Source organism: Coffea arabica, chromosome 2c (assembly GCF_036785885.1).
Source record: "Coffea arabica cultivar ET-39 chromosome 2c, Coffea Arabica ET-39 HiFi, whole genome shotgun sequence".
Classification (NCBI taxonomy): Eukaryota; Viridiplantae; Streptophyta; class Magnoliopsida; order Gentianales; family Rubiaceae; genus Coffea; species Coffea arabica.
In genome coordinates this window covers 63,584,108-63,611,006 of record NC_092312.1, presented here as the reverse complement: position 1 = coordinate 63,611,006, position 26,899 = coordinate 63,584,108, and the positions used below count along the sequence as shown (strand labels likewise).

Here is a 26,899-nt window from a genome sequence, read left to right as displayed (position 1 = left end):
TATCGCTTGTGCGGCTGTTGCTATTGCTGCAGTTGCTTGCTTGTTCGTCAAAACACGACTGCCGCTGCTTAGTATCAACCATTATTGCTGCTACCAAATTGGCGCCTGCCCACCATTGTGTTCTGACGACACCGTCTTCCATCTACTAGGTACCCAAAGCTCTACTGCTAGTACTTTATTGTTTGAAAGAAACTTCCGCAACGGCTTTGCATGCTTATTTTGATTCACCCTTGGTGACTCAAACGTGATTGGTACATGAAATTTGCATCTTACGCATGTTACGTGCTGAACCAGTAGGATAACATGGCCTTCTAGTTCTCTTGCGGCATGGTTCCAATTTATTTCAAATCCAATATCTAGCATCATATCTGATCTGCTTGTTTCCCCATTACACATTCACGAGTTTAGTTTCAACATTCTTTTTTTTTTTTGCAAGATACTAAGCATCACATATATCCTCTTCTTTATTGATTTCGCATGAAGCCTCCCACCGTAAGAATCGATTATATTACGGCCGCCAATCATCTCTTTTAGGCGCCCAAAGACCCTTTTTCAACACTTACTTATTAGAAGAAACTTTCGGCAGTAGACTTTGCGCGTTTACTTTGATGCATCCCTGATGTTGTGTGTCTAATGTGATAATATTTTGGACAATATCACCATGGTCGATCCTTTTCTATTTGCATGCATCATTCATAGTGATTCTTCGTCCACGATTGTTCTTTGAATACCCGTACCTTCGTTAAATTGCTCACTAATAGTCCTTTTTGTCGTGTTTGTCTCCGACACTGTTTCCAATGGCAATTCTCCAAAGGGAAGATTAACCTCGGGGGAACTTTGTCGAGCCACAAGCATCAATCATCATTCATCGGCTGCACTCCAATAATTTTTTTCTTTTTGCTCACTAGGTGCTTGAGGCTTCACCATTTTTTACTTGCAATATCTAATTATTACAAGAAGCTTTAGTCAATTGAGACGCTTAGAGCTCCCACGATTTTACCAAATAATTTCTCAAAATATTATTTGAGAATGAAGCTTGGGTCTCGACTGAAAGGCTGAATTTAACCGATTGACAATTGGCTCCAAATATTATTGGAAGCGCCTTTTAAATATTATTCGAAATCATGTATGCCCTTTAAATATTATTTGAGAATGAAGATTGGCTCAAAATATTATTTTTGAACTATTCCTTGGGGCTGAAAATTTAATCTCAATTTTCGTACCATTTTTTTGTTTTGTTGTTTTTGTTTTTTTTTTTTTTTGCTCATCTATTAGGATAATACCAAATATGATATTTGAGCAAAAATTTTCCCCCTCTTTTTGCTAGAACTTTGACCTTAATTTTTTTTGCCCCAATCTATGTCAATATCTCAACTTTACTAACTTGCTCTTTTGTAGATACCCCATTTCGTGCCTGAAAAGGAGCTTGAAACAATTTCGGAGATTTGAAGAGATCCACCGATTAGGTAATTTAATTACCAAAATTTTGTAAGAAATTCCCTTCATTGTCTAATACTTTTTTTTCAAAATTCCAGCAATCATACAAATTAAAGACTACGCCGTGCCACTGCCGCATATTTCACTGACGGATGAACAGGGAGGAACTCAATCAAAGAGCTTGTCACTACATGTTTACAAATCAGCAATCGGCCCACTCGTTGAATCCTTCATACCCCTCGAAGGATGCTTTCATCTCGAAAATTGGACTAGCAAGTGGACTAAGGAAGTGGTGGCACCGTCGACTTTCTCCACTACGTCGAGGGAAGAGGAGGTGGTCGTATTAAACTCGTCACGCCACAATGGAGGCCCAAAAATAGCCAAATTCACGCTTCCGTTCGTGGGATTCAATATTGATAAAGCTATATGGAAAACCCCTTCGTCCTTCTTCGGTGAGGCGTGCTTCACCTCCCTTTATTGAGAGTGGGTTGAGGACATGCTTGGAAGATATAAAGACATACTCACACGCGCTGGCATATTTGAAGCCGTCTACGCGTCGAGATACTCCTACGACCGCTGTGAAAATATCTTGCGAGCTTTCTTCAAATATTGGTGCCCCTCGACGAACACACTCCATACGCCCGTTGGGGAGTTGTCCATCATACTTTGGGACCTTTATCGACTTGGTGGCCTTTCGATCGATAGCTCGTTCTTCGTTGAAGTTGTTCCTTCAGCGCAAGAGCTCCTCACTCGTGACAAAGAAGGGAAGCCACTTCTCCCCGAGAGTTGCAGGCACTTCTTTTGTGTTTACTACCACTTTTGAACGAATGACCAAGGGGTATGGATGAAGGACTGGATTCGCTTCTAGTTCAAAGGAGAGGCTAGGTATAGGGCTCTTCCGAGTAGGGCGAATAGAAGGAAGACCACATCTAAACCAAAAATGACTTACAACCCTTCTGGAAGCGTGGAGCCTTACGACATTGCCGATACGAATGACTTCAACGCCTTTTTTAACACCCTGAGTATCCCCGAGTCTCTAAGAAAGGAAACCTATATTGCGGCATTCATAGCGTGTTGGATTTGCAAGTTCCTTTTGCCAAGCAAAAAGGTCGATCGTATTCGCCCAAGTATCTTCAAGGTTGCATGCTTAATGACTACAGGGAAAAGATTTTGTCTTGCAATTCCCGTTCTTGCGAGCATATATCATGGGTTAAGGGAGATCGTCCACGCCCCTAACCTTAAAGAATGCGGGGTAACCTTTCCGATCCATTACGTCTATACTTGGATTGGCCAATACTTCAATGTATATTATGAAAACAATCAAGTGAGTAGCCACCACGCTCGCATGACAAGATTTAGTGGTGAGAAAATGGCAATATTTCATGGCCGATCAGAAGCTGAGGAAATCTTCAAAGAAGTGAATCCTTTGATGCTTCCCAAATTGTGTTGGACTGAGAATGAAGAGAAAGTGTTGATCGACGATGGATCCTTATCATCAAGACTTACGAGCTACTTCATTAGTCAACGCTCTTGCCATTTAACTCTACGTAAGGACAATACTTTCATTGATGAGAAATATAATCCTTGCAGGTTTAGCAGACAATTCGGTTTCTGTCAGGATATTCCCAACAACTTGAAAGAAATCACTCATACTTATACTTTGGGTGAGACTATTCAACTATGGAATTCTTCAGTTCGCACGCAGACGCGATCTCAGATGACTATACCCATGCACAGGAAGCATCCATTGATCACAAAAGACTATGACGCCTGGTGGTCGACTCGGTCAAATAGTGTCTCTTCAACTCCCTTTAAATTCACCGTTAAGATCCCTCAACAATCATCGAAGAAGGGAAATGTTACCTCCACCAACGAGTCAGTGCATCATGATGGAGCTATAAAGATTGTGACGGGTCTTACCTCATCCACCTTGCAGAAGAACAAAATTATTAGCAGTTCCTCGAAAAACATTGTCACAAAATATAAGTCTTCCAAGGACTCTCGACAGGCCATCAAAGAGGCGCAACCAGTGATTCCAGCAAAGAAAACATCACCCAAAGTTTCAAAATCCGTATCGGCGACTCGCACTGAAGAAGATATCGAAATTGAAACGGTGGACGATCATGATTCTATTGAGGCTATAGAAAAGGAAGGGACCCAAACTCAGGGCATCGAATCTACCCAAGGAGGAGTCCATTCGTTGGCGAGCTGTAGTAGTAGTCAAGACCGTCATTGGAACCGATCAAAGAAAAGGACATCTTCTGATTTGGAGGAGGTTTCCTTTACATCACCGTCGGTTGGAGTGTCGCCACTTAAGGTAATCACCTCTCCATCCTTTTTTCCTTTTTGTAATAATTTTTTTGTTGTAACTTTTTCCTTTTCAGCCCCCGTTTCTTAAATTCCGTCAAGAAGGTGTTGGTAACAATTCACCACCCGAACTCGAAGCTGATGATATAATCTCAAACAGTAAAAGTGACGAAGTAGCTATTAGTACTCCAAAACAATTTGCCTCCAGTGGAGGTACCTCGTCTATGCATAAGAAGGAGCTTACTAGTTCACACGAAATCCGAAAAAGACCTAAGGTAGCATTGGTTTCAGAATTTCATGGTCAAAAGTTGATCCAAGCACATCGAAGAAAGTACTTGCTGAGTTTGTGGATGTATTTTCGCGGACAGATTCTTGACACTTCAATTGAGCAGATCTCTTTTTTAAAAGAGTGTGCAGAGGAAATCATTGCAGAAATCACAAGAACGGATCCCACCAATGGTCTCCCTTTAAAAGATCACTTAATGGAATTGTTTGTTAAGGCGGAGGCGTATGATGCTCTGGCATCTTCATCGTGGGAAGGGATGAGCAAAGAAACACATGCAGAACTCCTTTCCAAAGCGATCGTCCAACTCGAGAGAGTTAAGGCAAAGGAAAGAGAACTAACTTGTCATTTACAAAGTCTTGAAGAAAAGTTGCAGTCCATTGACGATAGGAAGAATGTTCTGCAACAGGAACTCATCAATTTGGAGAAATAAAGCCTAGAAATCAGCTCAACTATCGATCAAAAGTATGAGACTTTTAAAGAGATCCAGACCGAAATAACTCAAGCGCATGATGAGCTATTTTTCATTGAAAATACTAGTATCTTGACTGATGACGCTGTGAAGGAACTTGAAGACATGAAGTCTGCACTTGAATCATATAAAGTAGCTGTAGTGGAATACAAATTTGATATTTAGGCTTTCCACCATATTCTTCTTTTTCCTGAATTCTTTTATCATTTTTTTCCATGTAATGATTTTTTTTGAATAATAAAATGCTTTTCATTTTTTATCTCTTGTTTTTTTTAAGAGAAAAGAACTTTTAAATTTAGCATTTTATCTCAAAAAGAAAAAAAATTCTTTTTTTTTCCTTTTCTGTCCTTTTTTTTTTTTGCAAGGAAAGAAGGTTTGGTTTAGAAGGTGTAACTGAACTTAGAAATTACCCTCTAAGCTGCCTACGTATCCCCGGAGGGAATCAAGTCACACGTAATTCCTATCGTTCACATTTTAACCTCATGTGGGTCAGGAGTATCTATTTGTTTACCACCTTAAACTTGGTGGAGTGTTTCAGAGTTTAACCACATACTACACTATTAGTGGTTGCCATCCATAGTTTTAGCTCATGCGAGCCAGGAGCATCGCGCGGTTCCGATTACGTATAGTACCTTTTTAGGTACTTGCCATTGATGGGGCCAACCCTTAATCCATCTTCAGCAACCAACTTGTATGAGCCATTTGTATATACTTCTCGAACGACATATGGACCATCCCACTTAGGAGTAAACTTTCTTTGTCCGCCATGAGTGAGAATGATTGGTCTCTGAACAGCGAGCACTAACTCTCCAATTTGGAAAGAGCGAGGTCGGACGTGCTTATTGAATGCTTTTGAAAGGCGAACCTGATAGCACTCAATCCGTTGCTGAGCTTCCAATCTCTTTTCGTCAAGTGCTTCTAACTCCTCAAGGCGAAGACGAACATTATCTTCTTCACTGAGCCCTTCTTGAATTGCAATTCTTAGCGAAGGTATTTGATACTCAAGTGGAAGAACAGCTTCAACACCGTAAACAAGCGCGTATGGGGTTGCTTGTGTGGGAGTTCGAAAAGTAGTTCGGTATGCCCAAAGTGCTTCTCCAATTCGAAGATGCCGATCCCTTTTCGATTTATCCATGATTTTCTTCAACAGATTACATAAGGTCTTGTTGAATGTTTCCGCGAGTCCATTTGCAGCAGCGTAGTACATGGACGAATTGTATTGTTTGAAATGAAACTTTTCGCAAAGGTTGTTCATTGCTACATTGCAAAAAGGTTTACCATTATCGGTGATGATATAACGCGGGACTCCATACCGATAAATGATGTGCAAGCGAATGAAATCTACTACATTCTCCTTTTTGACCTCTCTTAGAGGAACCGTTTCAACCCACTTTGAAAAGTAATCTGTCGCCGCCAAAATGAAAATGTGTCAGCCAGAAGACTTTGGAAGTGGTTCAACTATATCCAAACCCCAAGCATCGAACGGCCAAGAAGCCACAGTTGGATGCAATGGTTCAGGAGGTTGATGGATGAAATTGCCATGGAATTGACATGCTTGACATCTTCGAGCAAAGTCAATGCAATCCTTTACCATTGTTGGCCAGTAATATCCCATTCTTTCAATGCAAAAGTATAATTTCGGGTCAAACTGGTGAGCACCGCATATCCCACAGTGAGTCTCCTCCATTGCTTGCATGGCTTCATCTTCTCCAAGACATCATAGAAACACCCCATCGAATGATTTTCGGTACAGCGTCCCTTTATAGTAAATGAAACGTGGCGCTCGACGACGTATATCAACCATTTTCTTAGGATCTTCTGGTAACTTCCCATGATTAAGGTAATCAATGATGAGGTGGCGCCAATCCTCCTTTTCGATCTCATGGACAAAAATATGACAAGTATTTTCTCCCTCACCATCATCTTCTTCATCAAACATCGGTGGTATGACCCAATTTTGACATATTGAAATTTGATTTCGATAAGAAGGTAGAGTGATCATGGACGCCACCCTTGTCAAAGAGTCAGCTTGTCGGTTAAAATTTCTAGGGATATGTTCTATAGTGATACTATTTAAATATCCCATGAGTTGTCTTGCATACTTATAATATGGGATCAATTCAGATTTCTTGATATCAGAAATACCAAGAAGTTGATTTACCACCAATTTTGAATCACCATAAATTCTAAGATGCAACTGTTTCATGTCTACAGCCGTTTCAAGATTGAGAATCAACGCCTGATATTCGACCATATTGTTTGAACATCGGCGTGTTAAAGTAAAAGAGTACGGCAATATATATGCTTTAGGAGTATAAAAGACAACTTCCGCACCAGCTCCATCACGGTGAGCAGCTCCATCGAAATACATTGACCACGGTGATTCGACCATAAACACTTCTTTATCGGGGAGTTCATCAGTCAACTCCCACTCGGCAGGTATGGAATGATCGGCTAAAAAGTCTGCCAATATTTGTCCTTTGACAGCCTTCGCAGGTACATAAATAATTTCAAATTGTTGAAACTGGAGGTATCATCTCGCGAGCCGATCAGACAGTACAGGTTTTACCATGACATATTTAATGGGATTAGATTTAAATATGAGTCGAATAGTGTGTGATTGAAAATAATATTTTAATTTTTGAATGACAAATATAAGTGCCAAACACAATTTCTCGATGGGTGAGTAATTCAACTCATTCGGTGTCATCATCCGACTCAAGTAATACAGCGCATTCTCCTTATCGTCATCATTTTTTTGAGCAAGTAAAACCCCCACCGACCATTCTTGAGCGGAAATATAGAGAATCAATGGTTTTCCTGAGATAGGTGCAGCCAACACTTGGTGATTCATGAGGTACGTTTTGATGCTTGTAAAAGCATTTCTACACGATTCATCCCACTCGAAGGGTACCCCTTTCTTCATTAGTCGACTGAAGGGTTGGCATCGTCCGGCCAAATTAGAGATAAACCTCCGGATATAAGCCAACTTTCCTTGAAGGTTCTTCAATTCATGAATATTTCGCGGTTTAGGCATGTTCACAATGGTATCAATTTTAGATCGATCGACCTCTATTCCCCGTTGATGAATGATGAAACCGAGAAATTTGCCAGAAGTGACTCCGAATGCGCACTTCAAAGGATTCATCTTCAGTTGGTATCTCCGAAGGCGTTGAAAAACTCTTTGAAGGTCTTGAATATGATCCTCTCGTTTCTTTGATTTCACCACAAGGTCATCAACGTAGCACTCCATATTTCTATGGAGCATATCATAAAAAATTGTTTGCATTGCCCTTTGATATGTCGCTCTAGCGTTCTTCAAACCAAACGGTATCATTTTATAGCAATAAATTCTCTTGGGGGTGCGGAAGGCAGTGAGCTCCTAATTTTCGGGCGCCATACTTATTTGATTGTAGCCAGACGATCTATCGAGAAAAGATAGTGTTTCGTGCTCGGTTGTAGCATTTACCGTCAATTCTGTGATGAGGAACGAAAAATCATCTTTGGGGCAAGTCTCATATAAGTCTCGAAAATCAACACAAATTCGGATTTGCCGATTCTTCTTTCTCACAGGGACAATGCTTGAAATTCATGTTGGATATTTCACTTCTCGTATGAACCCAGATTCAATCAGTTTATTTATCTCATTTTCTATCAGAGAAATCAATTCGGGCCGAAAGCGCCTTTGAGTTTGCTTGACAGGTTTTGTTCCTCGCTTGACAGATAAATTATGAACAGCAACTCTAGAATCCAAACCAGACATTTCTGAGTAATTCCAAGCAAAGACATCTTTGAACTCGAGTAGCAAATCAACATACTCTTTCTCTTCTTCAGGAGTCATATAAGAACTGATGTAAATTGGGTGAAGGTCGTCACTTGTGCCAAGATTAATTTCTTTTAGGGCATCGACTATATTTTTTACTCCTTGCTCAAATTCAGCGGGAGCGTCATCTGCATCTTCTTCTTTTTCTTCAGGATCACTGATGGTAATATGATGACAGGAAGCCGTACTTTCTTGACCCTGTTCTTCAAAAATAGTTTCAATTCTTACATAGAATAAGTCTCCATAGTGCATGAAAAAATTGGAGACTCGTTTTCTTGATCCGTTCTTCTTTATTAGAGTAAAACTTTCTTTCTTGGCAACTTGGTAGTCTTGCTTTTTATTGCCTAATCTTTCATAGACGGACGGTTTCAAATATTTCGGCTACGGGCCAAGTCTGTCAAACACAGAAGTACGCTTCGACTTATTTCCCAACCTATCGAACACAGATCTTTTTCGGCTTGTGACATCCATTTCTTCGTTCACGTAATTACAACTTGCCCTTTTGATCATTATACGCACTGGAGAAGGTGGTTGATAACCAAGACCCATCGATGAACTTTCAATATTATAACCTTTTTCTTTCAACATTTTCTGCGTAGGTATTAATCCATGAGTCTTCTCGCCAGTCACCTCAGGAGGGAGTTTTTCCAATGCATGCTTCTCATTTGGGTTATAACCGGCTTTAGCAAGAAATTTATATGCGTTTGGATCAAAATCTTCTTGAGTCCGATTAGTTGGTAGTGAGTAATGTTCTACTGCCGGTTCTTCTTTGGAACGAACAAATTCTTGCAAGCTCATTTTCTCACTCTTAACAGGCTCTATTTTGGTGAGCGGAACATTTAATGTATCATTCCTGATAAAAGAGGATTGATATTCTTCTCTCTTTGATCTTGGAATATACCATAAAATGGGTACCTTGAAATCTTAATTTTCTTCTTTTACTGATTCTTTTCTTTTTGCTTCTTTCTGAAGGTAAAATTTGGCGCCGGCAAAGTGAGCTTCGAGCTTAGTGAAAGGTTTATCATCGGCAACAACCTTCTTAACTATGCCGTCTCGACAATATTTGAAATATTGATGCAGAGTAGACGGTATAATTTCATTCTCGTGAATCCAGAATCTTCCCAAGAGCATGTTATAAGAGGTTTTGGCTTCAATGATATGAAATAACGCGCTTGAAGACAACTCGCCAATGAGCAATTCAAGCCTTATGAGGCCAATTGCTCTTTACCCCCTTGGTTAAATCATTGGATCATGAGGCGGCTTTGGGAGAATTCATCGCTTTAGATTCCTAACTCTTTCATAGCATGCACGGACATGATATTGACAGCAGATCCCCTATCAATGAGTATCCGATTCATCTTCTACTCTCGGACATACGCACTAACAAACAAAGGTCGATTGTGGGTTTTGAACTCAACAGTTAAATTGTCATAATAAAAAATGATAGTCGTTGTACAATCCACTGGTGGTTTATCATCGATTTTGAATTTTTTTCTCAAATTTCGTGCCAATTTGTGTGACCTGAGAATTTTCAGCTTTGACGACATTACAAAAGGTGGAGTTATCAGCATCGTCACTTAAATACCCCTTGGGCATAAATTGTCTCAGTGTCACGGGCTGTCGAACCTCTTGAAAGAGCTGAAAATCTGAAGGAATTGGTTTTGCGGCCACTCCCTTTTGTTTCTTTGTTGCATTTCGTCGTTTTATTGTCACTTCAAACTTTGTCGAACGAATGCTTTTGAAAAAATGTACTTCTTTATTTTTGGCTTGCAAGTCCTCTTTCGAGTGACTAAAGTCCATCATTCATTGTCATCTTCAATAACATCTTCAATTGAGGATTTTTCAAACTCCTTGGATGAAGCACTGCTTGTTGTGGATAAAACTTCTATCGGACAATACACAGACCCAAACATTATTGTTGTTTGATTTGTCAATGTTTTATCTTCCTCGTGAAGGATTTTTCCTTGACGGGTCAATTCCATAATTTTGTGTTTAAAGACAAAGCATTTAGTGAGATGGTGGCCAATAAAGTGATGATAACAGTAATAATTTGGATCACTGACTTGACCAACTTCCTCTGGGCGCTTTATGTCGGGAAGTTCAAGGAGTTTCTCCTTGAAAAGATCATCAAACATTCCTTGTAAATCGGATTCGAGGAAGGGATATTTCTTTTCTTGCATTTCTTTTAGAGTAGGTCTTCTTACCAACCTATTTTGAGGGGAGTCTACTTTTTCGGTGGCTTTTCGACTCACCTTGGTAGTAATTTTCATGGGAGCTGTGTTTATTGTCATGGATTCCTTATTACTAAATCTTGAAGGAGGTTTGCCCCCTTTTTTATTTTCTTGCCTTTCATTGCTTTGACGAGACGGCTGTACTCGCGGAGCTTGAATGGGAAGCCCATCAGTTGCATTAGCCGTGATGCTTAACTCCATATCATGAGCACGAGTAGCTAATTCTTCAAATGTATTTGGACGTATACCCTGTAGAATGTAGCTCAGGCTCCAATGCATTCCTCGGATGCACATTTCTATGGCAGAGGGTTCAGACAGTCTATCATTGCAGTTGAGACTCAGACTTCTTCACCTATCAATGTAGTTGACCACAGGTTCATCCTTCCATTGACGAGTGTTAGTCAACTTCAACATACTAACGGTTCTTCTAGTGCTGTAGAATCGATTTAAGAACTCTTGTTCTAATTGTTCCCCCGGAGTGAGATCAGTGTACCAATCAAACACGTTGCCCTTCAAGGATCGGACGAACTGTTTGACTAGCAGGTCACCATAGGTTCCAGTGTTATTGTAGGTTTCGACAAAATGGGCCACATGTTGCTTTGGACTACCTTTCCCATCGAACTGTTGAAATTTAGGCGGTTAATATCCAGCAGGCATTGCGAAGTTGTCGATTCTAGCAGTGTAAGGCTTGCAGTAGGTAAAGCTTGACTTTGAACCACCCTCATTTTTATCTTTGATCACGCATTCGACAAGTTCCTTCAGTTGTTCCACAGGGATAGTTCCATCGGCAGTCACGTATACTTCATTCACTTTGTCTTTGCTTTTAGATGAAAGAATTTCACGCTCTTGGTGCTCCCTAAGATTCGCATGGCTTTCTTCAGGAGCGTGATTTTTCTGGGTGAGTATTTGAGCAATGAGAGCATCTTGGTTCTTGATGTGTTTCATCATGGTTTCCATCATTTTGGACATGTTCAAAACTTGTTCTTTGAAATTCAAAGTATTTGTCATCATGGCAGGCATTACAGTAGAAGAAGCAGCATAATCTTCAATAGAAAATCTTGAATGAAGAGTTTCATGTAAAGAGACTGATCCAGTACTTGATGAATCATCGTTATGCTTAGAAAATTTGGATTCGGATCCAAATTCGAGCATGGCAAGAGCTTTCTCAATCGATGCAGGAACGTCTTGGATCCCCATCGTGGAGGAACAGCTCATTGGTGATGTCGAGCCGAAGACGGGAGTTGGCGCCGATGGAGCTTCCATACTACTTTGGGTGGAGGCTCTCGTTATACTCTTTGTCACAGGCCCAATAGCGCGGGTATTGGTGGCAACATGTGTAGCTTCCTGAACAGGCTTAGCATCAGTAGCTTTGGAACGTGCAATCATGATTTTGTTGTTCTTTGGTGCCATTGGTGATATACGTAATTGAATATTCAAGGAAAAGAGATGGAAGGTAGAGAAGTCCCACCGGGCGTGCCAAAAATTTGTACGCAATAAATTTTTCAAGTCTGCAAAACGACAAGAAAAAGAAATACACGACAAATATGTAATATATAAACTTAGAAAAATATGTAGGTACAATCTTTGAAAGTTTCTCGAACTTATGGAGAGCTTCCTTCGATTCTTCTCCTCGAACATCAATCCAAGGGTTTCGCAGTTTGTTCTTGGATCAACCACCGACTCTTTCAAATCTTGATATGGAAGATTTGAAGAATTTAAAAATATTTGGAGGCTCAAGCCTTGATATGCGAAAGATTTGGAGAGCTTGAAGATCCAACCCTTCGTAGCTTGAAGCTTTAATACTTGAGTGTATGAGATGCCTTTTGAAGTCTCTTTGTGTATCTGTGTGTGTGTCCTTGGTTTGGTTGAGAGACCTCTATTTATAGCTGTAGCAAGGGGTAGAGGTTGAAGACCTGTGTAGCACTTTACTTGTCTTGCAAGACGTGCAGTCATATTAGGACTGTGCTAGCCAAATATTATCTCTTCATTTTATATTTATCAATAAAGAGATAAGTAATTTCTTGATTGGCCAAACTCGTGGGAACACGTGACGTGGCGCCATTTGACTGGCCAGGCTATTGTAGCATATAAGAAATATATTTAGATTAAATAACTCTAAATATTATCTCTTTAATAAGAAATAAATATTTAGATATTTATCCAAAAATTTCCACGTCACGTAGATATGATTTGGTTGGTGGAGACATCCTCGCAATTTCAATTGATTGGTACGTCCCAACTTGATACGTGGCAAAATATAATTGGTCATTTAATAATCAAATTTTCCAAGTGTACATGACATATGGCAATATCCGATTGGATGGAAACAAGCCACAAAAATAATTTATAGACCAATGGTAATTCAATTAAAATTCCATTGTCTACAAATGCCCCTCGAAACTTGTTTGTGAAGAGTAAAACTTGAACAAACAAGCTTCGATTTTATAATCAATTTGTTAATACGTTGGTATTCCCCAATTTTAAATAAATAAATGATGGCCACCAATTTTAATTATGGACATTTGTCCTCAAGAAAGCCCAATATATTGATATGTGGGACATTGCATACTACATGCTTGATCATTCACGTGCAAGGCATTTCAAAGATGAAATCCTAGGAATCCAATTTGTTTAAACACCAATGCTTCATGCACATTTTTGCTTGCCAATCATCTTTTCCGTAGTTTCCATATTTCATATTTGTTTTTGCTTTTTATTTGTTTATACAAGACTAATGATATCCTTGCAGAAATTTATTCCAAAAGTGTAAATGTAGTAAGTAGTATATAGAAAGTCCTCAGTTTCTTAATACTTTCCTCCTTTTCGATCATAATGCGGACCTTATACAAGACAAGGATTCATAATCATGTAGTTTATGGTATGGAATCTCTTTTCAAAGATTTCCACTACTTATTATATTCAACATCACCTAAAGATGGGCTTCCAATTGAATCAAGAATTAGCACACAATAATAGCCTGTAACTTACTTTATCCTATCATCAAGTCGGTTCTGTCCTTCAATAGACTTGCTAACTACAAGGGTTCATATAGCCAAAAGCGGCTTCCAATTGAATCAAGATGGTCACCAATGTTCATGTGAATGTTTTACAAGAAAAAACTTAGTGACCAGAGCTTTGAACAAATCCAGTTGGCCTGCACCTACAAATTTCCAAGGCCACAGCAAGTGGCAAGGTACTCAGTCAGTTGTCCTTTTTTCCACTTCTAGATCACCTCCAAGGTTCAATGGTGCTGAAACACAACAGGAAAAATAAATATCTTAATACGTGAGAGAAGCATCAAGTCCACTTGTGAAGCACAACCTATTATAACTCATAGGCCATACAAGAAAATCAAGAAGTTATACCAAAGAAAGATAAGTACTAACAGAATAAGGAGAAGACTTTGAAGCCACCACCTACCTCTACCTTTGATGCGGCAGCTGGGTAGACTATTTACTCAAATTGCACAGTAACAAGCTCAATTTTTAAAAGTGTTTCTGTTAATTTCTACTTGATCTCTAGCTCAAAGTTGACTTTTTCTTAATGATGTTGCAACGACATTATTTCACTTATTGCATGTTCCAGAGAGACATTTGGAGACCATTGACAGTAGTAAGAATGGTTTTACAGTACAACCAATGTTGCTATGACAACTAATAGACACCCTTGCAAGTCTTGCAAGCTCTACCAGTTGACTTTACTACCCAATTTGGAGAGCTAGTCAACATCTAGCCACTTATTTCTCCTCCCCGTGATTTCTGTTGACTTAAAAAAAAACCAAACATCAGCTACTGTAATAAGGAGAAGACCTGCAATAACTACACTGATGTAAGTTGAGGACGCAATTAATCGCACCAAACATCAGCTACTGTAATAAGGAGAAGACTTGAACCCTCCAACTTTTAGAAGAACTAGAATTTTATTGCCACCCGAACATGGCACGAGGAAAAGTTTTGATTTTGCATATAGGGGAACAATGCCCAAGCTTGGTTTATGCAGGATACTAATATGAGAAGGCATCGACTTCATGCAACTCAATGAACCAAAAATAACAACTCAAAACTACACTGATGTAAGTTGTTGGCAAAGTCATTAGGAATTCATATTATTCTCAAAATCCTCTGTTAAAACATATATGAAGGCATTAGGAACTGAATTTATTGAACAAAGAAAGGAATCTCCAATATTAGGAAGGGCAAGCACCTGCCAATCTTTAAAACGCAATGAAGATGCTTCAAGGGAGTCTGTGTTAGAGCAGGTGAAAAATGCATATGGTTGGGCACAAAAGGAATACTCCGCAGCTGGTAAGAAATATGAAGAAGCACTTCTTATCAAGCCAAATTTCTATGAAGGCTTTCTAGCTCTTGGGCAGCAACAATTTGAGCAGGCAAAACTTTCATGGTATTATGCGATTGGGACAAATGTTAATTTGGAATCGTGGCCTTCTACAGAAGTTCTTCAGCTTTACAAATGGTCTCACCAGATTGTAAGAAAAACACTACCCTACCCTACTCGGATTCTGATTCCAAGAATCATAAAACCCCCAAAACTCAGCAGCCAAATTAATTCATTAGCATCAATCAAATCAGATTTAACCCTAATCAAGTAAGAACAAACTAAAACAAAAGAAACCCACAAAAATTCATTCAAATCCAACTTCAAGAATCTACACCAGTAATTCTAGACAATTTTTGAAAGGAAAAGGGAGGAAAGCAAACTGATAAGGACAAAATTTTTCAAACTGATATTGGCCGCTTTTAAAGGAAAAAAATGAGAGAGAGAGAGAGAGAGAGAGAGAGAGAGAGAGAGAGAGAGAGAGGGAGATGATCTGTTGCCTTCGAAATTGGGTTTTTGCTGGAGTTGGAGATGCATCCTACGAAGAGTTTGCTGATGAGATGTCACCGGAGACTTTTATTGATGGTATCGCTGGAGGCTTTTATTTGTCGGAGTTGAGGAGATGTCGCTGCGAAAAAGTAGGAGTTTGGTCTCCTACTTCTACGAAAGGAAAATAACTTCACAATGATAGATAAGATAAGGAAGTTATTTTCCTCCGATGGGTGTAACTTATTTTCTGTTAGAAATTATTTTTTCAAATTAATTGACAACCAAACAACGGAAAATATGAAAAATATTTTTCGGAAAACCTTTTCCATCCAAACAAACAGGCCCTAAATGTTGATTTAGTGATTTTTTAAATAACTTTGAATGCAATCCAGTTTTTATTTGTCGATCTTTTTTTTTTTTAAATCAAAAGGAACACTAACTCAAAAAGAAATGGTCAAAACTACAACCAAATTATAGTAATTCCAACAATCCAAAAATTCACAAACTCTAAAAAGCAGTATGATCATACTTGCCTCTCCAATTTAGAAAGAATATATATCCCCTATAAAATACCATTAAAAGCATTCTATCATAAATTAGAACTATCTTCATAATCATTATCAAAAAATAAATATGGTATTAAAAACTTGACACTCTTTCCTTATATTTGTGTTAACGATTGCTTTATAAAATAATTAAACTTTATAAGTTGAGGGTATTTTGTGGCATTCATTTAAATTGTTGAGCAAGTTTGAGGTCTGACTACAAAAGTGTCAATTAAGTGAGATAGGTGTAATTTTTAAACCTTAAGGAAAGTCAATGAGTAAGTTTATGAAATCATACCTTTTCCCCTCTAATATCCTTCTTCCCTTGTTCATTTTCCCATTTCCTCCCATCCTGTCCCCTTTCTCTCTTCCCAATTTTATCGGGACCTAAGCATAAGTTTTCATGTAAAATAGGAATGAATGAATGGGAGATTTTACAATCTTTCTTGCGTTAGATGGTGAAATAAGTGTTTTAAACTTCTAGATTATAACAATTTTAAATATTTAAAATATGAAACAATATCGACATTGAGGGATACACATTGGGATAATAGTCCTCTAAAGGAACTATAGAATTTCCCAGAATGATATGCACAATTTTTTATACCCTGACTTCAAAACTGTGGCTGAGGACAAGGATGTATGTTTTGCTCATGCCTCCTGATGCGACAGCCAAAAACACGATTCGAGTTGAGTTGCAACGAGCTGAGCGAGCTAAGGATGACCGAACTGTGGGGAGGGAAGCGAGCGAACTGTCCTGCAGGGATAGGTGAGCGGCGGGGCTAGTTCCCCCGGAGTAGCTCTGACGATCAAGTCAATAAGAGCCTGTAAGTAGAATAACAATATGGAGTACTGTTGATAGCGTACCTTGCTTTGTCTTGTGGTGATGTACTTATAAGTTTCTAGGTAGTAGTTTCCTTATAGGATGAGGAGTCCGACTAGAAAGGAAGTCTTTCTAGGGTTTCGTCTACTAACCTTGAAAGATTCGGAGCTGCGGCCCACCAAACCCATCCATTTGGGAGGCGGTGGTCACGGGCGAACTGTTGTTCCCCCTGCCCGAGCTGTCTGTCTGAGCTGCCAGGTCGTCCCTCCCAAACTGACACGTGGCTATCCCCACTACACTAGCCTCCCTTTGAGTCTAGAGTCATCGAAGGGTCGCATGAATCTGGACCAAATTTCGAAGCGACGAATTAGTTCGGTGTGGGGCCCATGACCCCATGATTGCTGCTTGGCTCATGTAACTGCCACGTTCGCCCGGGTACCCGTCACTTCGTGTGTCACGTCCCATCATAATGACAGTTACCAACTCAACTGTCGTGCAGTACAGCAGTTTTTCGATAATAAATTCGAATTTTAATTCGGGACGCTTCGTCTTCCCGCTCTGATGGCTTATAAATAGGCCCCACCAGACGTCACTTTCACACTTTCCTTCTCATTTTCACAGCTCTCAGTCCTTTAACCAGTTTACTCATCTCTTCTCCTCTCGAGTCTTGTTGTGAGTTCGGTCAAGAGTCAGCTCGTCTCTTCTTTTTCCCAAATCCGTTCGTGTGTCTAGCCGAGAGCTCGGTCGGAAGTGCGGTCGCCCATCCTTCTAAGCATCTCCTAGCTATCCTTTCCTTTCCACCAGTAAGTTTTCGCTTCTCTCCATTTTATGTCTTCTTCCTCTACACATTCTGATATCGCTAACTCGGCCCCTAGGCGTATGATAGCCCAACCTGTTCTCATAGAGATAATTTTCTCATCTTCTTCCTCTAGTTCATCCTCCTCTTCTTCTTCTGGGTCTGAGTACCTTCCTCCTCCAGTTTGCCCCCCAGCCTAGAATATGAATCAGCCCGGCCAACCTGCCCAGCCTGACACTGGAGCTGCTACCCAGGACATCCCACTAGAAGCAGTTCTAGTTCACGCCTAGGCAGGACCATCTAGGGGGCCTAACATCGACTTCGGGGAAGTTGAGATCATTTTTCCCCTCCTGGACCTGGAGGGTGTAGACGAACTGGTGGGGAGGTATGACATTCCTCCCCAATTCGAAACTAGGGTTGCCCGACCAGGGGAGTACGCATACCGACCTCCTCCTGGGTTCGTGGCTATCTACAGGGATCAGCTCATAGATGATCTTCGCCTTCCAATCCCCAATATTCTTTTTCAAATCCTGACCTTCTGGGGAATTCGAATAACCCTTCTCGTCCCTAACGCAGTTCGGTCCATCCCAGGTTTCTTTATTCTGTGCCCAATCCTTGAAATCCCCTACTCTCTAGAGCTATTTAGGTTGTTCTTCCAGATGAAGGTTAGCGGTCAGGTTCACGGTTGGTTCTATTTTGCTCGTAGAAGCGAGGGAGAGCTCCCAACCCGTGAGCTGTTCTCAGGCGCCCCTTCCTTTATCAAGGGTTGGAAGGGCCAGTTCTTCTTTGTGAAAAACTTAGGTTTCCCTCCTCCGACCTAGAGTGAGGAAACCCAAGTGTCTGACCCTCTTCCTTCCTCCCTCCCCAAGGCCGAACTAGATCAATTAGTCAGTTCGAGTTTGAGGTTGGGCATGAAGGAGTTTAATAACGTTCAACTCTGGTCGGCAGGCTTGATTCGAGCAGAGGTGACAGATCTTGCACCTGACATCAGGCAACTAACTCTAGAAAAGCTAGCTGCTCGTAAATTCTTCTGCGTCTTTACTTCCTCTCTTTTTTTTTGAGCTTCTTTTCATGGAGAGGTGTCCAACTCTTTTCCTTTCTTGTAGTGAAGAGGCTCTTCCAGCTACTGAATCTGAATGCTGGCGAAGCGGGCAGCTCGAGCACGCCCACCCTTGCCCCCTCTACCGCGCCAGCTAGCTCGGTCCCTCCCCCTCCTCCACCGGTGCCTATTCAACAGGCACCAGCTCAGTCATCCCCTATCGATGGGGGAAGAAAAAGCGCAAGAAGTCCACCGCCAAAAGGGCACGGACAGAGACAGCTTCTTTACCAGCCCGGGCAGAGGGAGTCGAGCCCTCTCCCCAACAGCTCGGGTATTATGGGATCAATTCAGCAGAGCAGCAGGCGTCATTAGAGTCTCCTCCTGCGATGTGGCGTCAGGGAACGTCATCCCCCTGAAGCAGCCATCAAACTGAGCTCTCACCCCCACCCCATGCACTTCTGCTGGAAGTGGGGGTTGTCAATCAATGATCGAGCTCAGTTCCCGGAAGCAGCTCGGAAACTCCTCAGAGGCACCATTCTCCCTCGTGACTACAACTTCATCCGAGTGGCACCAGTCTCTGAGCTCCTCGAGCACTACTACCTCAGCTCCGCTCAAGTCCGTTCCGAACTGGCTACCTTATCCATTCTGTCCTTTATTTGAGTTCCCCAACTCGCTAATCGTGTATCATATGTAGCTTAACATCGTAGGCTCCAAGCTAACGCGGAGGTATGAAAACATGGGGATGACCTTGTCTGAGGTCGGGGCCGTTCGGGACAGACTGTCCACCCAGCTCGAGGCCGCGGATGCAGAGATAGAGTCATTGAAGAAGCAGCTCGCCCAGGCCAATGCCAGTGTCGAGTTAGAACAGAAGAAAAACACCAATCTGACAGCTCAGCTAGAGTCTGAGCAGAAGAAATCGTTCGAGCTGATCGGGCAAATTGAGGTGGCCGCGATGAGGGTCGTTAGTTAGGTGTTCAAGAGTTCAAGAAGTCGGAAGACTTCATGAACGATCTGGCTACCCTGAACATGCCAGTGCTTCAGATCGGCTACGCACAGGCCATGAATGACGTATAGGCTCTGAACCTGCCCCGGCTGCTCGAGCAGGTGGATCGTCTAGTGGAGAGGTACGCCCATGGGTGCAAGCTAGCCGATCTCCTGGCTGACCCTTCACTGCCTGCGACCTCTCCTGAGCCCGAGCAGGAGCACCAGGAGGAGAACTGAGCTGGGGTGAATTGTTCCATTCATAGGGTAGGATGTAGGTTAGGTCATAGCCGAACTGAGTAGAGTCAGTTCATTTTGTACGACCTCTTTTGTAAATAACCTTTTGTGGAATGAATAGACTTTTTGTTTCCTCCGTACTTAGCAAAATTTTCATTCATGTTCTTCTTATCATACTTGTACGAACAGATTCCTAACTGGAGTAAAACTTAGACAGAATAGCTCATTTATTTGTACGAATAAATCCAGACTCGACCTAATGCGAACTGCCTCCTAAATTGTGCAAAGTAATTCAAGTTCAACTAAATACATTTGTGCGAATTGGATTATAACTTGCTCAGAGTTACACAAAGCAGCTCATGCATGGACAAGGTACATGGGCCTCAATGAAAAAGCCTTAAATTTGAATTATACCATGTGCGTGGAACTTTTTCTCCACTGAGATGGGCTAATTTACAGTAGCTGGCTCGATCTGCTTCCTTTACCACATAGGGATCCTCCTAATTCGAATCTAACTTGCTTGTACCCAAGACCCGACTTACGGAGTTCTTGTATAGGACCAGGTTCCCTGGTTTGTAGGAGAGGTGCCTTACCCTGACGTTGTAATGTTGCGTGACTTGCCCCTTGCACTTAGCCATTCTTATGGCTGCTTCTTCCCTCTTCTGCTTGAGCAGCTCCAAGTTGAGTCGCATCTCCTCCTCATTATCTCAGGGCACAAAATTTTGCACCCTGCTCGATGGCACGCCAATTTCTGCCGGAATCACTGCTTCCGCTTCATATGTTAGGACAAAAGGAGTTTTTTGGGTGGCAGTTCGAGGGGTAGTTCGGTAAGCTCAGAGTATGGTAGGCAGCTCATCCACTCATCCAGTTCGGACCGACTCTATTTGCATCTTTAGGCCGTGTAGAATAGTTCTATTAACGTTTTCGACCTGACCATTAGTTTGAGGGTGTTCCACTGAAGTGAAGTGTTGTCGAATCTTGAGCTCTGAGCACCAATTTTGGAAAGAACCGTCGGCGAACTGCCGGTCGTTGTCGGAGACCAGAGCTCGTGATATGCCGAACTGATAGACAATGTTCCTCCAGAAGAACTTCTAGACCGACCTGCTGCTGATAGTGTTGAGTGGCTCAATTTTGATCCACTTAGTGAAATAGTCTATTGCCACCACCAGATATTCATACCCCCTGGGTCCGAGGGAAAGGGCCAAGCAGGTCTATTCCCCACTCGGAGAACGGCCACGGGCTCTGAAGGGGGATCAGTTCCTGAGTCGGGGCGTGATGAACTGGCGCGTGTAGTTGGCATAATCGGCACCTTGCCACCAGTTCAGCCGAGTCCCGAAAGGTGGTAGGCAAGTAGTATCCCGACAGCATTCCCTTTTTGGCCCGAATTCGCAGGCTAATATAATTTTCACAAATGTCTTCGTGTAGCTCGCGCAAGATGTAGTCCCCCTCCTCAGAGGTCACACACTTCAGCTACGAACGCAGGTATGATTTCCGGTAGAGCACTCCATTCGTGAGCACATACCTCTGAGATTTGAAAAGGATATTTCGGGCCTCTGCCTTGTTTGGGGGGAGCTCTCCATTGGCTTAGTACCGCACTAAAGGGTCCATCCATGAGTTCATCACTTGAATTACTGCGGTATCCAGCTGTTCAAATGTCCGATTTTTTACGACTTCTACCAACACCTCTATGTTCAACGTGCCAAACGAAATGGAGACCAATTTGGATAAGGCATCAGCTCTTTTGTTCCTATTTCGGGAAACCTGTTCAAGTTTGAAATGCCTAAACTGACTCCTCAGCTCATGTGCCTTGGTGACATACTTTTTCAACAGTTCTTCTTTAATTTCGTAATTCCCCATGACTTGGTTCACTATCAGCTGCGAGTTGCTATAGGCACTTAGTGATTCAGCCCGCAACTTTCGAACTATCTCCATCCTTGCGATCAAAGCCTCATATTCGGACTCATTATTGGAGGCCATGAAATCGAATCTCAATGCGTAAGCTATCTCTTCCCCCATAGGGCTGATTAGAAGGAACCCTGCTCCACACCCTTCTCTGCTGGAAGCTCCGTCGACATACAGTGTCCAAGTCGGGATTGCCTGCTTGGCACTTTCCTCGGTCACTTCGGCCCCAGCTAGTATGGTAGTTTCTCTGGCCTTTTTGGCCTTAGCTCGCGAGGGAGCCTCTCCGGTCTCAACTCGTGTAGGAGCCTCTCCGGCCTCAGCTCACGTAAGAGAGGCTTGTTCAGCCTCATCTCATGCAGTAGCCTCTCCAGCCTGTCCGGTCTCAGCTCGCGAAGGAACCTCTTCAGCCTGTTTAGTTTAAACTCGTGTGGGAGCATCTCCGGTCTGTTCAGCCTCCGCTCGTGTAGGAGCCTCTCCGGCCTGTTTGGGCTCCTGTTGACCAAATGAAACACCTTCGTCTATGAAGTCCGCCAGTGCCTGGACCTTGATGGCCGTCCGAGGTTAGTAACCGAGATCATATTCGGACAGTTCTATAGCCCACTTGACCATCCTTCTCGACATGTCAGGTTTAGACAAGATCTGCTTCAAGGGTTGGTCGGTTACCACTATAATGGGATGAATCTGAAAGTATGACCTGAGTTTTCGTACTGCGTGAACTAGGATCAGGACATACCGCTTAACTGCGGAATACCTGGTCTTAACCCCCTGTAGAGTGCGGCTGACATTGTACATCGGTCTCTGAACCTGGTCTTCCTCCCAAACTATAACTGCCCTGACTGCCTCCTCGCTAACCGCTAAATAGATGAACAGGATCTTGCCCTGTTCGGGAGAGGTCAAGGTTGGCAGTTTGGCGATGTGGTCTTTTAGTTTATCAAATGCCTTTTGGCACTCAGAGGTCCATTCAAACTGGGGACCCCTTCTTAGGACCTTGAAAAAAGGTGAACCCCGGACTGCCGATTTTGATAGGAATCTGTTCAAGGTTGCCATCCTTCCAACTAGACGTTGTACTTTTGTAATGTTTTGGAGGGGGAGCCATATCCATGATGGCCCTAACTTTGTTAGGATTAGCTCTTACTCTGTTTTTGGATACCATATAACCTAAAAATTTGTCTGACCTAACCCCGAAAGTGCGTGTTTTTGGGTTCAGTCGCATGCGTGAGCTCCGAAGAACGTCGAAAACCTCTCTGAAATCCGTGATGAACTGCTTCTCAGTTCGACTCTTCACCAACATGTCGTCCATGTAGACGTCCATATTTCGGCCTATCTGATCTTTGAACAGTTTGTTCACCAATCTTTGGTACGTTGCGCCTCTCGTTTTTAAGTCCAAACGGCATAGTGACATAGCAATAGGTACCGTACTCAGTAATGAATAAGGTTTTCTCTTGATCTTCCTCATCCAAAATTATCTGGTAGTATCCTTTAAAGGCATTTAAGAAACAGAAGATCTCATATCCCACAGTCGAATCCACGAGCAGGTCAATTCGGGGCTGAGGATAGGAGTCCTTCGGACATGCTTTGTTCAAATCGGTAAAGTCTACGCATATTCTTTAGGCCCTGTCGTCCTTTTTGACCAGCATAGAGTTGGCCAGTCAGGTCGGGTCGAAGACCTCCTTCACAATTTTGGCCTCCAACAGCTTGCTTATTTCCCCCTTGACAACCTCATTCCGTTTGGACACAAAATTTCGCTTCTTCTGCTTCACAGGTCGGGTACTAAGGTCCACGTGCAACTTGTGAACTGCCAGTTCGGGCGGAATTCTAGGCATGTCATCCACACTCCACGCGAAGATTTCAGCATATTCCTCTAGAAGGGATTCTAGGGCCCTCCTGGTCGGTTCACTCAAGCATGAGGCGGTCTTAACTTCTCGATCTGGTCGCTCTGGGCTAATCCATAGTTCGAGCAGCCCTTCCTCTATCTCTAGTCTCTCCTCCTTTTCCATCGGCTCCCAAGGTTCCAAGCAGATCGTTTGAGCTACTAGTTTCTCCTTGCCCTTGAGGTTAGCGATGTAGCAGGCCCAGGCTACCTCCGGATCCCCTAGCACTTCCTCTACTCCAGCTGGCTTGGAGAATTTTATGCTGAGGTGCAAGGTCGAGCAGACAGCTTGGAGTGCGTTCAGGGTAGATCGTCCCAAAATCATGTTATACGACGAGGGCTCCTTAAACACTGCGAAGTTCACCAGTACAGTTCAGCATTTTGGTGACACCCTCACCGTTACCATGAGAGTTACCATTCCCTCAGGTCTTACCGGTGGACCTGCGAAGCCGATCAGGAGAATTAGACCGGGATGAGCTGCTCATCTTCCAGTTGCAGCTCCTTAAAAGCCTTGTAGTACAGCACGTCAATGGCGCTTCTATTGTCTATGTACACCTTCTTCACCTTATAGTTGCACGTGATGATCTTTATCACGATGGCATCGTGGTTATTGGAAGCCAAGGGCACTGTATTCTCAGGTCTATAAACGATTTCTTCGTACATTTTAAACCGTTTACTTGGATTCTCTTCACTAGGAAGGGGGCGGTTGTTCTGCCAAGCTGCATGACTGTCTTCTCCGACTGGTCCTCCCGCAATGGTGTTGATCACCCCCGCTAAGTTTTACCCTTCTGGTTCGGGAGTTCGATTACGGGGACCCCGAGGTCGATTACGCTGGTAGTTCGCGTGTTCTCATTTGTATCCCCCTTGCCTCTGATCAACTCGTCTGTCCTGAATGAACTGTCGTAAGTTAGGGCTGTCAACGGGTCGGGTCCGGGTCGAAATTCATTATTCCGGACCCAAACCCGAATTACTATACCGGAACCGGATCCGACCCGTTTACCCGACGGGTCTTTTATTCTATGTTCCAGATCCGGATCGGGCGGGTCCCGGATCCGGATCTGGTCTACTCGCACAAATTTAGCAAAATTTATAATTTCTAATAAAAATGAGAAAAAAATATATTTGGAAACTAATTTCTAACTAATGCAAAGAAAAAATCAAATAAGAAAAGAAATCAAATTGACTTTACTCAAATACATCATCCTAATCAAATTATATTGATAAATATATATTTTTTAAATTATTAATTCATTTATATCCGGATCCGGGTCTAATACAGGTCGGAATACTATATTCCGTATCCGATCCGTTTTTTTGTTTGACAAAACGGATCCGGATCCGGATCCGAAAAATGGAATTAAATCCCTACCCATACCTGCAATAATTTCACGGATCCGGGTCAAGACCCGACCCGTTGACAGGCCTACCGTAAGTGTCCCCGTTTGATCAGCTCTTCGATATCTTTTTTGAGGTGACGACAATTTTCGGTATCGTGTCCTACATCGCGATGGTAAGCACAATACAAACTTTGATGTCATCGGCTTTTATCGCCGAGCAATTGCTGGGGTGGTCGAGAGAGGCCTTCTTGTTCCATTACCGCGAGGACCTGAGCCCGGGGCGCTGTGAGGGAAGTCCAAGCTCTCTGTCTCTCGAAGAGGCGATTCCTAAGCAAGCGGTCAGAGGTATGATTCTGGGCTTGACTGGGTCGCACCTCCCTTTGATCGGTGCTCTTTCCGCGCTTGTTGTCCCTTAGTCTTTCCTATGCACTCTTAAACGATTGGTTTCTTCTACATTAGCTTTCTCGTGAGCTTGGTCCAGCATTTCCCGAACTGACCTGGGGGGTTTTTTGACGAACTCCGTGTATAGTTTCTGCTTACGCAACTATTGATGAAAGCAGCCATAACAACTTTATCGTCCCGGTCCCGGACCTGGAGAGACTCATTATTGAACTGCACCATGTACTCCCGCAGGGATTCCTCAGGCCTCCGCTAAACTGTTATCAGGTGAATAGTGCTCTTGAAAAAGGATCGCGACGAAAAGAACTGGGCTGCGAATAGGCGCGCGAGCTGACTGAAGGATCGAATTGACCTGGGTGGTAGTCCCTGAAACCATTGGCGCACCTTGCCTACCAAGAACATCGGGAAAGTTTTGCATCGAATCACACTCGCAGCTGTCTGTAGGTGCATATGAGTAAAAAATATGAACAGATGATCCTCTGGGTCCGTGGTCACATCATAGGGCTTCATAGTTGGTATTTTAAACCTCGCGGGTAGAGGGTAGTTCTTGATGTCCTGCACAAAGGGGGAGGCAGTGTATTTGTCCGCCTCCGGATCTAACAACAAATCCAGTTCGTCCTGTATCTGGTACTCTTCTTCCCTCGGAGAGATCTTTCTCCTCGGGAGGCCTTGGAAGGGCTCCCGGTGCTCAGTCCGCGAGTTCTTGTGAGAAGACTCCATGATCTCGATCTGTTCACGTGTGAGCTCCTTCCGCGCCCGCTTTGGTCGAGGGTTTGGGCTTCTCGTTCTAGACTCTGGCAACCCAGTTCCGTCCATCCGGCCGCCGTGCCTTGAGCTCCTGGTCGTGATGGCCTCCAGACTGCCCCTTTAGGTAATTCACAATAGCCTCAAAGGTGGGCAGATTTTCGACTACCGCTTGCACTAGTTGCTCAGGCGGGATTCGCGAGAGCTCCGTCCCCTCGTCCCCAGGAGTAGGGCCCTGACGGGAATTTTGGGGGTCGCTTTGCTAGTTCCCCTTGGATCCGTCAACATTTCTCTGAGATATAGTTCTCGGCTTGATTTGCGAAAGGAAGAATCGTGCTTCCCACAGACGGCACCAATTGATGTGATAGCCAAAAACACGATTTGAGCTGAGCTGCGGCTAGTTGAGCGAGCTGAGGGTGACAGAACTGTGGGGAGGGAAGCGAGCGAACTGTCCTGCAAAGAGAGATGAGCGACGGGGCTAGTTCTCTCGGAGTAGCTCCGACGATCCAGTTAATAAGAGCCTGTAAGTAGAATAACAATATGGAATACTGTTGATAGCGTACCTTGCTTTGTCTTGTGGTGGTGTACTTATAAGCTTCTAGGTAGTAATTTCCTTATAGGATGAGGAGTCCGACTAGAAAGGTAGTCTTTCTAGGGTTTCGTCTGCTAACCCTGAAAGATTTGGAGCTGCGGCCTACCAAGCTCATCCATTTGGTGGGCAGTGGTCATGGGCGAACTGTCGTTCCCCTTGCCCGAGCTGTCTGTCCGAGCTGCCAGGTCGTCCCTCCCGAACTAACACGTGACTACTGTGGATTGACCCCACTACATCTCCTGATTGGCTTTTGATCA

General features: G+C 42.9%; 1 protein-coding gene and 1 long non-coding RNA gene across 2 annotated transcripts; both read right to left on the bottom strand.

Annotated features, from left to right (window-relative positions):
* Nucleotides 1-5,118: 5,118 nt before the first annotated feature.
* Nucleotides 5,119-5,754, bottom strand: LOC140035737 (uncharacterized). Its single transcript, XM_072077091.1, has one exon. It carries the CDS (start codon nucleotides 5,752-5,754, stop codon nucleotides 5,119-5,121), a length of 636 nt encoding a protein of 211 aa, XP_071933192.1.
* Nucleotides 5,755-13,354: 7,600 nt separating this feature from the next.
* LOC140036013 (uncharacterized) lies at nucleotides 13,355-15,556 on the bottom strand. Its single transcript, XR_011839909.1, has 2 exons — nucleotides 15,389-15,556; nucleotides 13,355-13,803 (listed from the first exon to the last, which is right to left on the bottom strand). It is a non-coding gene; the product is annotated as an uncharacterized lncRNA (long non-coding RNA).
* Between the last annotated feature and the right edge of the window lie 11,343 nt (nucleotides 15,557-26,899).